At 42.3% G+C, this 12,839-nt stretch overlaps 2 protein-coding genes across 6 annotated transcripts in view; both read right to left on the bottom strand.

Annotated features, from left to right (window-relative positions):
* Fchsd2 (FCH and double SH3 domains 2) overlaps nucleotides 1–12,839 on the bottom strand; it is a 250,079-nt gene that overhangs the window by 84,096 nt on the left and 153,144 nt on the right. The window lies entirely within an intron of this gene.
* On the bottom strand, nucleotides 8,927–11,992 carry LOC122114356 (zinc finger protein 106-like). The gene has a single exon (XM_042687478.1). It carries the CDS (start codon nucleotides 11,906–11,908, stop codon nucleotides 9,224–9,226), a length of 2,685 nt encoding a protein of 894 aa, XP_042543412.1. The 5' UTR covers nucleotides 11,909–11,992; the 3' UTR covers nucleotides 8,927–9,223.

Below are 12,839 nucleotides of genomic sequence, written 5' to 3'. Positions count from 1 at the left end.
AAAGAAGAGACAGGAGACAAAGATAAAGACAGAAATATAACAGTCCACAAACAAAAACAAACTATGTGTCCATTAACAGGTGAATCAATAAATAAAATGTAATATATCCATACAATCCAATAAAGTACTGATACAGGCTACTAGATCGCAGATGAATCTTGAATATACTGTGCTAAGCGACAGAAGCCAGACACACATGGTTTTCTATTATGTGATTCCATTTCTATGATATGTCTCTAAGAGGAAAATCCAGAGACAACTGATTAGTAGTTTCAAGGAGTTGGGAGGTATAGAGACAGGGGTTTGGGGCTTGTTTTTGGAGTGATAGAAAAGTTCAGGAGTTAGACAATGGTAATGGTCATACAATTGTGAGTAAACTAAACTCCACAAAATCCTACTGAGGAGGCTGAGATCTAGGATCATGGTTCAAAGCATGCCCGGGCAGAAAAGTTTGTGAGACTCCTATCTCCAATTAAGCACTAGAAAATCAGAAGTGGTGCTGTGGCTCAAGCGGAGAGTGCTCGCCTTGAGCTGAAGAGCTGAGGAACAGTGCCCAAGCCCAGAGTTAAAGCCCCACAACCGACAAAAAAAAGGTAAACTATATAGTACATGTTCTATATTGCAGCTTTTATTTGTTGTTGTTGTTGGTCACAGGGCCTGAACTCTGGGCCAGAGCACTGTCCCTCAGCTCTTCGGCTCAAGGATAGCGCTCTACCACCTGAGTCACAGAGCCACTTCTGGCTTTTTCTGCTTATGTGATGCTAAGGAATCAAACCCAGGGCCTCATGCATACAAGGGAAACACTCTACCACTGAGCCACCTTCCCAGCCCTATATTGCAGTTTCTGAAAAACAATAGCTAGGCAGAGAACAGAACCTGTAAGGCCCTTTTTTATTGTTGCTGTTGGTTGTGAAGCCTGGGTACTGTGCCTCAGTTCTTCAGCTCAAGGCTAGCCCTCTGCCACTTGACACACAGTGCCACTTCTGGTTTTCTGTTGGTTAATTGAGATAAGAGTCTCATGGACTGTCCTGCCTGGGCTGGTTTTGAACTGCAATCCTCAGATCTTAGCCTCCTGAGTAGCTAGGATTACAGGTGTGACCCACCAGTGCCCAGTGTTTTCTTTTTTTTCTTTTTTCTTTTTGCTGGTCCTGGAGCCTGAACGCTAGGCCTAAGAGCTGTCCCTGAACTTCTTTTGCTCAAGACAAGTGCTTTATTATGTAAGCCACAGCACCACATCTGAGTAGTTTATTAGTGATAAGACTTTCTTCCCTGGGCTGGCTTCAAACCATAACCCTCAGATCTCAGCCTTCTGAGTAGCTAGGATTATAGGTGTGAGCCACTGGCACCGGCTTATATAAGGCAGGTTTTTCAGTTTACCCAACAACAAGAAGCTACTAAAGAAAATGGAAACATGGCTTAAGTGGTAAAGCCTCAGTCTTGAATGAAAGAGCTAAAGGAGAGAGCACCTGGGCCCTGAGTTCAAGTCCCAGTACCATGCCTCCCTCCAAGCCACTGAAGCACATATGTAGGCACATTGCAGATGTTACAAATTTGCTTTTTGAGTAAATAAAAAGTCATAAAAATGTATAACCTAGTACTCTCTTTATAACACTGGAAGACCTCAGGTGGTCCTGAAGCTTTCATTCACAAAGGACTATGTCTCTCCAAAGGGCCTTCTGTCATATCTGCTATTTTTACCTGCAGTTACTTCTTGAGGTATCAGTAAAAGAGATTCCATGAGGATTAACCAGCACCAGAAGGCAACAGGCAGTATTAGAACAACTGTGGTACAGGTCTCTCAGAAGAGAGCTTTAAACAAGAACCCCTCTTGGTAAACAATATTTGTCTCTAGTTATACTGAAATATGTAAATTACAATTTCTAGATATAGAGGGTATTCTGATTTCTGGAATGATTGCTGCCATGAAATTCCAAGAAGTTGGCAGACATGCTACTTTGTAGTACTAAAGACTTGAGAACTTTTCCATGAACACAAAACCTGCTTAAAGTCAGGACACTTCAGCAAATTCCTCTCACTCTAGGATACCAGCACTCTCTGACCAATACTTCTTAGAGTTTTAATCACTTTATAATAATATTAAAATTTCTACAGGCTAGGAAATAAAACCAAAATATAGTTATTCTCTCAAAAAACTAATAGCTAATATAAAGGCCTGTATCTAAGAATCTTACATGAAAAACATGGTTATTATACACACATTTAAATATGCATATACTTGACATTATATATCCTACCTGTAAACAGATTTTTAGAAGTCAATTTAAGATAGTACACATAGGATATCACTTAGGCAGCTGGTTTTCTTACATCTTCCAAACTTCATCCTTATTGTCAGAGCTAAGTTAATTCTTGAACTCTCTAGTGTAGAACGTTAAATTCAAGGGTAACAGTCTACTTACTCCCTTCAAAAACCTGATATGAGAGAATGAGCTGCATCCCAATGTTTATTATCTTCATCTATAGACTCTCTCCTTCTTGGATCATGTTAGAATGGGTTCATTTCATCTAACTTGGCTTTGAGTTATTTATATCTGGAATAAAAATCAGATTAATGAATTGTGTAGAAAAGCTGACTGGCATTTAGGCTTAACTACCATGTGTTGTTAGTTAAGTTTTCTGAGTGTATGTTTGAGAGAAAGAGATAGGGCAGTCTTTTAATGTTTTAAGTTTAGAGAGTATTCATTCATTCTTCTATGCCTTACAATAGTGGAAATTTAGACAAAACAATATTCTCTTTTTGAAAAGGCCTAACAAAATAGGAAGTTTTACTGATTTTAAAAACATTTCAAGACTATAAAAAAGTTCAAGTACTAGAATCAAGTTAAGTTAATATGGCATGTGTTGACTGCTGAACTTAAAACAAAAACATTTTAAATGTTAGCTTGACATGAAATTAAATCAGAAATTATAAAGCCTTGTCTGAAATAGAGTTCAACAAACTCCACAATGTGTTGTCATAAAGAAATAAAACTCTTTAAGTTTAGGAACTTTAATGAACATTTAACAGTTGATCATGAGAGGTAAATATCACCTGCCTTATACAAATAAACCTCGCTCTCTTTACAAGAGGGCTTTTTGCTCAGAAAATATTCATTTGCAGCCAGTGACTATTTTAAACTGTGACTAAGCACCTCAGTGACAGAATATCTCAACTGTATTTTGTGACATCATATCAGCCTGAGAACCATAATCAACAGCCACCAGAAGACCAGCAAAATGAGTGGACCTGCCTTTTCAAACTGGTTTGAAAAGAAAAACAAAAACAAAACCAAAAAAATAGAGGGAGATTAAACCAGAAAACCCAGCTAGAATGGCCATTTTCTTTTCTTTTCTTTTTTTAAATTGTGATTAAGTGATTACATAATTTCCCAAATTTTACAGTATTGTGGGATAGTGATAGTTAAAGTCACAAACACATTCTAACTTTCCTGGTACAAATTGTCTATCACAGTCTATAACATTTATGAGTTCTATGAGTTTTGCGATAGTTATTTCTTCCATATTGGGTGGTATGTACATTTCTTTTGTTTTGCATAGCATCAGCTGTTCCATCTTTCCCATTTGTTCCCTTTTTCCCACTTGTTCACTCCCTCCCATCGCTGCCATTAAGTTGCTTAGTTCATTTTGGGCAATGTCCAGTGCAGCTGATGGGTCCCACTGTTGTATGTTTTCCCCTGATTCCCTCTAGTTCTGTGTCATCTTCCTGGTTCCCCTCCGGTGTACACATATATACCATACATGTGTTCCCCTCCGGTGTACACATATATACCATACATGTGATCAGCAGCATGGGGTTATTTAGTAGTGGTTCGACCAGATGAGCGGAAGTTCTTTGCTTCTTAAGTCCTGTTAATTTTGTCTTATCACCTAACATTTTGGATTTAACATCCACTATCAGGGAGACCATGTACTGTTTGTCTCTTTGCTCTTGGCTTACCTCGCTCAACATGATTTCTTCTAGCTCCATCCATTTCCCTGCAAATGTCATTATTTTGTCTTTTTTTTTTTTTGGAGGGGGGGTCCGGTCGTGGGGCCTGAACTCTGGGCCTAGGCGCTGTCCCTCAGCTCTTCAGCTCAAGGTTATCGCTCTACCACTTGAGCCACAGCGCCACTTTCGGCTTTTTCCTTTTTGCTTATGTGGTGCTGAGGAATTGAACCCAGGGCCGTGCATGCAAGGCAAGCACTCTACCACTGAGCCACCTTCCTAGCCCTATTTTGTCATTTCTAATGGCTGCATAATATTCCATCGTGTCTAGATACCACAATTTTTGGATCCATTCATCTGTGGTGGGACATCTGGGTTGTTTCCATATTCTAGCTATTGTGAACAGTGCTGCAATAAACAGGGAGGTGCATGTGTCCTTGTATATTGGTTCCTGTTGTTCAGGATAGATGCCTAGAAGTGGTATGAGTGGTATGACTGGGTCATAAGGGAGGTCAATATTGAGCTTTCTGACGACCCTCCAGACTGCTTTCCAAAGTGGTTGTATAAGTGTACATTCCCACCAGCAGTGTGATAGGGTTTTCTGCATCCCCTCCAGCATTTGTCGTTGGCTGACTTGTGGATGTGGGACATTCTGACTGGGGTAAGGTGGTATCTCAGGATTGTCTTTATTTGCATTTACTTCACAACCAGGGATGGTGAACATTTTCTCATGTGTTTTTTTTTTTTTTTTGCCATTTTTATCTCTTCATCTGAGAAGTCTCTCTTTAGTTCCTTTGCCCATTTAGTAATTGGTTTGTTAGGTTTGGAAGGGATTAGTTTCTTGAGTTCCCTGTATATACTGGATATTAACCCCTTGTCTGATATATTGCTGTTAAATATTTTTTCCCAATTAGTTGGTTGTCTTTCTAGCTTGGTTGTAATAGCTTTAGCTATGCAGAAGCTTTTTATTTTAAGGTAGTCCCATTTGCCAAGTCTATCTCCAATTTGTTGTGACCCTGGGACTCTGTTCAGGAAGTTCCTTCCTGTGCCTATAAGTTCAAGAGTCTCTCCTACTTTGTCCTGCAGTAATTTCAGGATTCAGGTTTAATGTTAAGGTCTTTAATCCATTTTGAGTTGATGTTGGTGCATCCTGATAGGCTGGGGTCCACTTTTAGTTTTCTGCATGTGGCCGCCCAGTTTTCCCAGCACCAGTGGTTGAAGAGGCTGTGTTTCTTTCATTGTATGTCTTTGGCTCCTTTGTCAAATATCAGCTGACTGTAGGCCTGTGGATTTATTTCTGGATCTTCTATTCTATTCCTGTTCTTCAAGTCTGTTTTTGTGTCAGTACCATGCTGTCTTTGTTATTATAGCTCTATAGTAGAGTTTGAAGTTTGGCATGGATATCCCTCCCATGTTGTCTTTATTCCCTAGAATTGTTTTGGCTATTCTAGGTCTTTTTTTGTTCCATATGAATTTTTGGACTGTTTTCTGTATTTCAGAGATGTACGTCATTGGGATTTTAATAGGAATTGCATTGAATTTGTATATTAATTTTGGCAGTATTGCCATTTTCACTATATTAAGTCTGCCTATCCAAGAGCATGGGAGGTCTTTCCATTTCCTATTATCTTCTGTAATTTCTTTAAGTTTCTATAGTTTTCATTAAATAGTTCTTTTACATCTTTGGTTAGGTTAATTCCTAAATATTTTATTTTTTGGAAGGTTATTGTGAATGGGGTTGCTTCCCTTATTTCTCTTTCTGCTTGTACATTGTCAGTGTACAGGAAGGCAACTGATTTTTGTGGGTTGATTTTGTATCCTGCTATTTTGCCGAAGTGATTTATGATTTCTAAGAGTTTGGGGATGGAGTTTTTGGGATCGTGAAGGTATAGTATCATGTCATCTACAAAAAGGGATAGTTTAACTTCTTCTTTCCCTATGTGGATCCCTTTAATGTCTTTTTCTTGCCTTATTGCCCTGGCTAAGGGTTCCAGGACTATATTGAAGAGGAGTGGAGACAGTGGGCATCCTTGCCTTGTTCCTGATTTTAAGAGAATTGGTTGTAGCTTTTTCCCATTAAGTATAATATTGGCTATTGGTCTGTCGTAAATGGCTTTTATTGTTTTAAGAAATGTTCCTTCTATCCCTATTTTCTCCAGAGCTTTTAGCATGAATGAATGTTGAATTTTATCAAAGGTAGAATGGCCATTTTCAAGAAAACAAATAGTAACAGATGCTGGCGGGATGTGGCTAAAAGGGAAGACTATCACAGTGTTGGTGGGAATGTAAACTGTTTCAACCACTCTGGAAAGCAGTATGGAGGTTCCTCAAAAGACTAAACATAGGCTGGGCACTGGTGGCTTATGCCTGTAATCCTGGCTGAGATCTGAAGATCATGGTTCAAAGCCAGCCTGGGCAATAAAGACTAGGAGACTCTTTTTTTTTTGGGGGGGGGGGGGGCGGGTCCGGTCATGGGGCTTGAACTCTGGGCCTGGGCACTGTCCCTCAGCTCTTCAGCTCAAGGCTAGCGCTCTACCACATGAACCATAGTGCCACTCCCGGCTTTTTTCTTTTTTGCTTATGTGGTGCTGAGGAATCGAACCCAGGGCCTCAGGCATGCAAGGCAAGCGCTCTACCACTGAGCCACCTTCCCAGCCCCAAGACTGGGAGACTCTGATCTCCAATAAATTACTAGAAATCTTGAAGTGGAGCTATGGCTCAAGCAGCAGAATGCTTGCCTTGAGCTGAAGAGCTAAGGGACAGCACCCAGGCTCAGAGTTCAAGCTCCACAACTGACAAAAAAAAAAAAAAGAAAAGAAAAAAAAAAGACTAAACATAGGGGTGAGAATTTGCTCAGTGGGAGAGTGCTTGCCTTGCATGCATGAGGCCTTGGGTTTGATTCCTCAGCACCACATAAGCAGAAAATGCCAGAAGTGGCGCTGTGGCTCAAGTGGTAGAGTGATAGCCTTGAGTTGAAGAGCTGAGGGACAGCGCCCAGGCCCAGAGTTCAAGCCCCATGACCGACCAAAAAAAAAAAAAAAAGAATTGTATTCATTACCTTACTTATGTAATTATAACCCCTTTGTATATCACCTTTACAATAAAATAATAAAAAATGGTTTGAAAAGAAAAAAATAGAGGGGATTAAATCTAGCAAACTTGCTAAAGCTAGAAATAGATAAGGATTTTATACAGATAAAATTCTATCTGGTCATATACTACTTCCTTTCTTAACCTCAAAGCTGTCCAGTGCCAGATTCTTAACCAACGATAGATGTTACAGAATTTAAGGAAACTGCCAAAAACCTAACATCATACAATGCAGTGAGTAAAAATAATCTGATATTTCTAATACATGAAAATGGCTTTTGCATGCAAAGATACCCACAATAATCAAATCTAATGGGAAACTATCATACTTCACAACATACTTCCTCCAAAATGATAATAACCAAATATTTATATTCTAACCTGCTTTTTTTGTATGTATTTTTATTGTAAAGATACTGTACAGAAGGGTTAGTTACATAAGGAAATGAGTACATTTCCTATCATTGTTACCTTTGTTTTTCTCCTACCATCCCTTCCCTCCACACCTCCCCGACTCCTCCTCCCCACCCCTCCTCCTGAAGTTGTAAAATTTGTTGTCAACATAGTGTCTTGTACATCTCATTGTTACAATGGGTCAACTTGTATCCTTATTTAAGCATTTTGTTATTTCCCTTCCCCTCCCCAAATTAGAAAAATCTATATCCAAGATGCAGGGCACCGGAATCAAATACAGTGAAAACAGAGCTAACCTGCTTTTTCAAAAGCAATTTTTATGACATTTAAAAATTCTTTCCTCAAGGTCAAATAATTTTTTTCCAGCTTCATTTTTAAAACCTCTTGCTAGCACTGTTAGCAAGTACCCTCAAGCCTCTCCCCAAGGTCATGAGAACCTGTGATTTCTTTGTATATCACCTTCACTCTCCTATTCCTTTTTTAAAATTACTTATTGTTAGAGGTGATACACAGCAGGGTTACCTTTACATACATCAGGTATTAAGTACATTTCTTTCCTTTCACTTAGTACATCTGTTCCCTCATTCTCTCTCATTCCCTTTCTGCTATCTCTGCCCATGAATTGCTTGGTTCACTTTCATCAATATCCAGTGCAGCCTGTGGGTTCTACTGCTGCACATTTTACCCATTTCCCACTGATTCTGTCTGTGCCTTCCCTCCCCACTCCTTCCCTCAGATGTGCACATATATACACCATATATGAGGTAAAGAACAGAGTCATCTAGAAATGAAAAGACAAGAAAAGGTCCTTTGTTTCCTTATTTTTGGAGTTCATTTCAGTGTATGTATTATTTTATTTGCATATGAAGAGGTGCTTGGGTATTACAACTCGGTGCTTTTCTCCTTATACTATCCTCTTTTGGTCTCACTGTGTATGTGTGTTTAGAATCTTGTATACTTTGTGATATTCTGTTTCATTTTAAATCCGATCATCAGAGAGACATGTGACATTTGTCTCTCTGATCTTGGCTTACCTTGCTCAACATGATATATTCTAGTTCCATCCATTTCCCTACAAATGCCATTATTTTATTCTTTTTAATGGCTGTGTAAAATTCCATTGTATATAGGTACCATACTTTTTGGACCCATTCATCTATTGTGGGGTGTTGTTTCCATATCTTGTGTTATTTCCATATTTTCGCTGTGGTGAATAGTGCAGCAATGAACATGGATGTGCAGGTGTCCTTGTCATATATCCTAGTTCATGATGCTCAAGTAGATGCCTACAGTGTATGGTTGGGTTGTAGGAAAGGTCTATGTTTAGAGTGCTTTCTGGAGTGGTTGTATTAGTTTACATTCCCACCAGCAGTGCACATCCTTGCCATCGTTTGTTTGTTGTCTGAATTCAGAATGTGGCCAGTCTAACTGCAGTATTGTTTTTTTGTTTTTGTTTTTGTTTTTGTTTTTTAGGTAACCAATTAAGATCTGGAGTTTTAATAAACATGGAAAGAATGCTTGTCGCATGAATCACTCTATGTCTCAGAGGAGTATAGGTATCCTTTAAAAAAATCTGTTTCAATGTCATTGCACCCTCCTGCACAAACTTGAAATGTGACCTCTGACCTCACAGAGCTGCGCAGGCTTTTGCTAGTTGGTAAGCCTGGCTTTTTCCTTCCCCGCTTCCGGGGGAAGGAGAGGGAGTGGTCTGTGTGAAGAGGCCACAACGAAATAGTTCTACTAGTGACTTCCCAACATGGGAGGCAACAAACTTCATGAATCAATTCTGCTGTCATCGTCAGCATGTCGTTCGATGTGTCCAGCAGCATCCTGCTTGGATCCTTTCCGAGCAGTGAAAAATGCGTCACAATTCTTCCAGCGGCATTTCAGAGTCTGGAAGTTCGGATTCGTGTGGTCAGTCAGCAGGTGTTGTTTTAAGTGATCTACGACCCCAAATATCAGAGAGCAGCCATGCCACCAACAGCGGTAATTCTGCATCAGATTTAGCCTCACAGCCTGAATACTACCATCATAACAGCCCATATAAATCATGCTCTTATGGATGGTCATACACATAATCATGTCTTTGTGTCCTCCATAGACTTGCAGCCGATCATGGGACTGAAGTTCATAGACTCGAACAAACTTGTCCAGGCAGGCTGTCACCATCACCTTCCCCAGGATGTTGACCACGGTGACGGCATGGTTGTGGCCTTTATAGATGCGCACGAGCTCCCCGGTGTGGATGTTGTGAGCATGGACTGACTGGTCACTAGAGCCGCTGAACACAAGGTCATTCACCACCTTCATGCAGAGAATGGTTTTGCTGTGGCCCTCCAGAGTTCGGAGGAGCAACCCGTTGCGTGCGTCGCGTACGCTGATGGTGCAGTCGTAAGAGCCCACAACCAGCAGCTTCCGGGCCCCTTCCTGAGCTGTGGCTAGGCAGCTGACCGCCCGAGGGCCGTGGCACTCAAAGATCTCCAGTCGCTTGTTGTTCTTTATGTTGAAGGTCACCACCGTGCCATTTGCAAGGCCTGCGTAGAGGACTCGCCACCTACTATGAAGGCAGAGAACTCGGTCTTCCAGCTGTAAGTGTTCCATGCACTCTCGGGTCTTAGCATTATAGCAGCGAATGGTGTGGTCACTGGAACCGGTGTAAAGGGCTGCGTTCTTCCCAGAGGTCTGGGTGACCAGCAGGCAGTTCACTTTGGAAGTATGGCCCTCAAAGACACCAGTACATTTCCGACTCACCAAACTATAAACCCGGACGGTTGTATCCGCGGAACAGGTGTACAGTAAGTTTCCAAATATCTGTATTGCATTCACTGCTGCTTGGTGGCCCTCGAAGCTTCCTTCTGTAGGCTCATCATCCTCACCTGGCTCTGAAGATATTTCTGAAGAGTTTTTTGATCCTTTTAAGGAGGAGATCACAGTCTGAGTTTCTGCCACGCTCACAGGGGCGCCATCCTTGTAGGGAGTGCCGATCTCACTGGTAGAGCTCACTTCATCACACCCAGAGCGAGAAGTTCCCAGTGGGTTTTGCTCAGCCAAGTTCCAAGTATCCTTTTTGGATGGGCTGTCTGGCTTCTCCTCGCCAGATTCAGACGATTCAATGGCTACCACTTCTAACTGAGGATTAGGCACTTCTAGGACTTCCAGAGACGAGTCACTCTCTTGCTCATCTCTGAAGCTCTCTTGCTCATCTCTTGCCCTCTCCTGCTCGGGGCGGGGTCTGCTGTCTTCCCAGGTAGAGGTTGTTACTTTGCCCCCTTTAGCGAACTTCCCAGCTTTTACTTTCCTTACAGGTTTAGCCATAAACACATCCTGTTCCGTGTCGCTATTCTCCGGAATATGGGCAGCCCGGAGCGTTTTCTTCTTCCGAAGTTTCTTCTTCTTCTTGTTTGCTCTGGTCTCGGCAGAGGGCAGGCTGGACTCTGCCTGCTGCTCGGGCTGCTCAGCTGCACTGTGAGCTTCCTTCTGCACAGGGGTTTCTGAAGTCAAAGATGATCTCAGGAAAGAACTGCTCCAGGCTTCAGACCCACTGTGGCCCTTGGCTGACAATTCACCTCTATGCAGGTTTGGAAGATCGGGGGACTGAGAAGATGGAGAGTTTGCTCGGCTTCTGCTACTTCCTTGTTCCACAGAAAGGTTCAGATCCTGGTTGGGCTCATGGCCACTTTCTGTCAGCTCTGAAACACACTGCCCTGCAGGGAGGACTGGATGAACTGGACCACTGTCACTCATCTCTCCCTGAGTGTGCAGTAGTTCCTTGGACACACTGAAATCAGAGCCCTGTGACCCAGAATTCACACTCCCCTCTTGCTCTGGGGACATGGGCTCTTGTTTAATCTGAACCGATGAATCTGGGGCAGGGATGTTGCCCTGAGCCTGGAAAGCAGGAGAAGTGGCTAGTTGGAGAGAGGCTCTGGTGGATGATGGAGACACATGGGAAGGAGTTGCCTCCAGGAAAAGGGGGAAGAAGGGATTAGGCAACAGCGTGGTATCCGCAGTGGTCTGAGATCTGTTTCTTGCTTCTCTGGGGAGGCTACAGGGAACCTGGTCTGGCTGCTCAGAAGGTTCGTACGTCTCTTGTAATCCCTGTAGAATCTGTATTCGGTGGGTCCTCAGCGCACTCATCTCCATAGTTATCTGCTGCTTGAGCATGAGCAGCCGCTGAACTTCCACATACGCTGTCTGCAGGGCTGCTCGAGCCTGCAGAAGGTTGTTGTCCATGCACTGAAGTGATTTGCTTAGCTCTTCCTCTCTCAAGGAAATACTCAACAGCTGGTCAACCTGAGAACGTTCTTTCTTTCCTTTAATTTTCCTTCTTTTATTTTTTCTTTCAAGACTTGGGAGTTCAGGAGAAGATCCATCCTTTTTGGAGCTGTACACAATGTGGCACAATATGCATTTTCGTTCCCGTACCATAGTGATCAGATCTGAAGCACTCAACGTCATACATTCACAGCCGACCCTTCTTCTTACTCCATCAGGCCTCCCGAGAGTCCCGGCGAGGAGGCTCCCCCCCCCCCCCAGACACCCCTCTCGCCTTTTTCTGGGTCCCGCGGCCCGCCCGGGACCCGCTCCCCACACCTCGCTTCCCTCTTCCCTCTCCCCGCTCCCCCGCCGGGCCTGCAGTATTGTTTTGATTTGCATTTCCTTTATGGCCAAGGATGATGAGAATTTCCTCATGTGTTTCTTTACCATTTTTACCTCTCCTTCTGAGAAATCTCTCCTTAGCTCCTTAGCCCATTTAGTGATTGGTTTATTAGGTTTGGGAGGGGTTAGTTTCTTGAGCTCCCTGTATATACTGGATATGAGGCCTCTGTGTGATATATTGCTGGTAAAGATCTTTTCCCAATTGGTATGCTGTCTTTCTAGTTTAGTAGCTATGTCTTTAGCTGTGCAGAAACTTTTTATTTTAATGTAGTTCCATTTATTGAGTCTGTCTCCTATCTGTTGTGCCCCTGAGACTCTCTTCAGGAAGTTCCTGCCTGTGCCTATCAGCTCTAATGTCTCTCCTACTCTGTCAGTAGTTTCAGAGTTTTGGGTCATGTTGAGGTCTTTAATCCATCTTGACTTGATATTACTGCATGGTAACAAGCAGGGATCCACTTCTAGTTTTCTGCATGTGGCTGCCCAGTTTCCCCAACACCAATAGTTGAAGAGGCTGTTTTTCCCACTGTATGTCTTTGGCTCCTTCGTGGAATATCATGACTGTAAGTATGTGGTTTGATTTCTGGGACTTCTAATCTGTTTCATTGATCTTCTGGTCTATTTTTGTGCCAATACCAAGCTTTTTTGTTAATGGCTCTATAGTAGAGCTTGAAATCTTGTATTGTAATACTGCCTGCATTGCGTCTTTTGCCTAGAATTGATTTGGCTAGGT

Source organism: Dipodomys spectabilis, unplaced genomic scaffold, assembly GCF_019054845.1.
Source record: "Dipodomys spectabilis isolate Male_0828 unplaced genomic scaffold, ASM1905484v1 ptg000003l, whole genome shotgun sequence".
In the NCBI taxonomy this organism is placed as follows: Eukaryota; Metazoa; Chordata; class Mammalia; order Rodentia; family Heteromyidae; genus Dipodomys; species Dipodomys spectabilis.
This window is presented reverse-complemented; position numbering and strand designations above follow the sequence as displayed.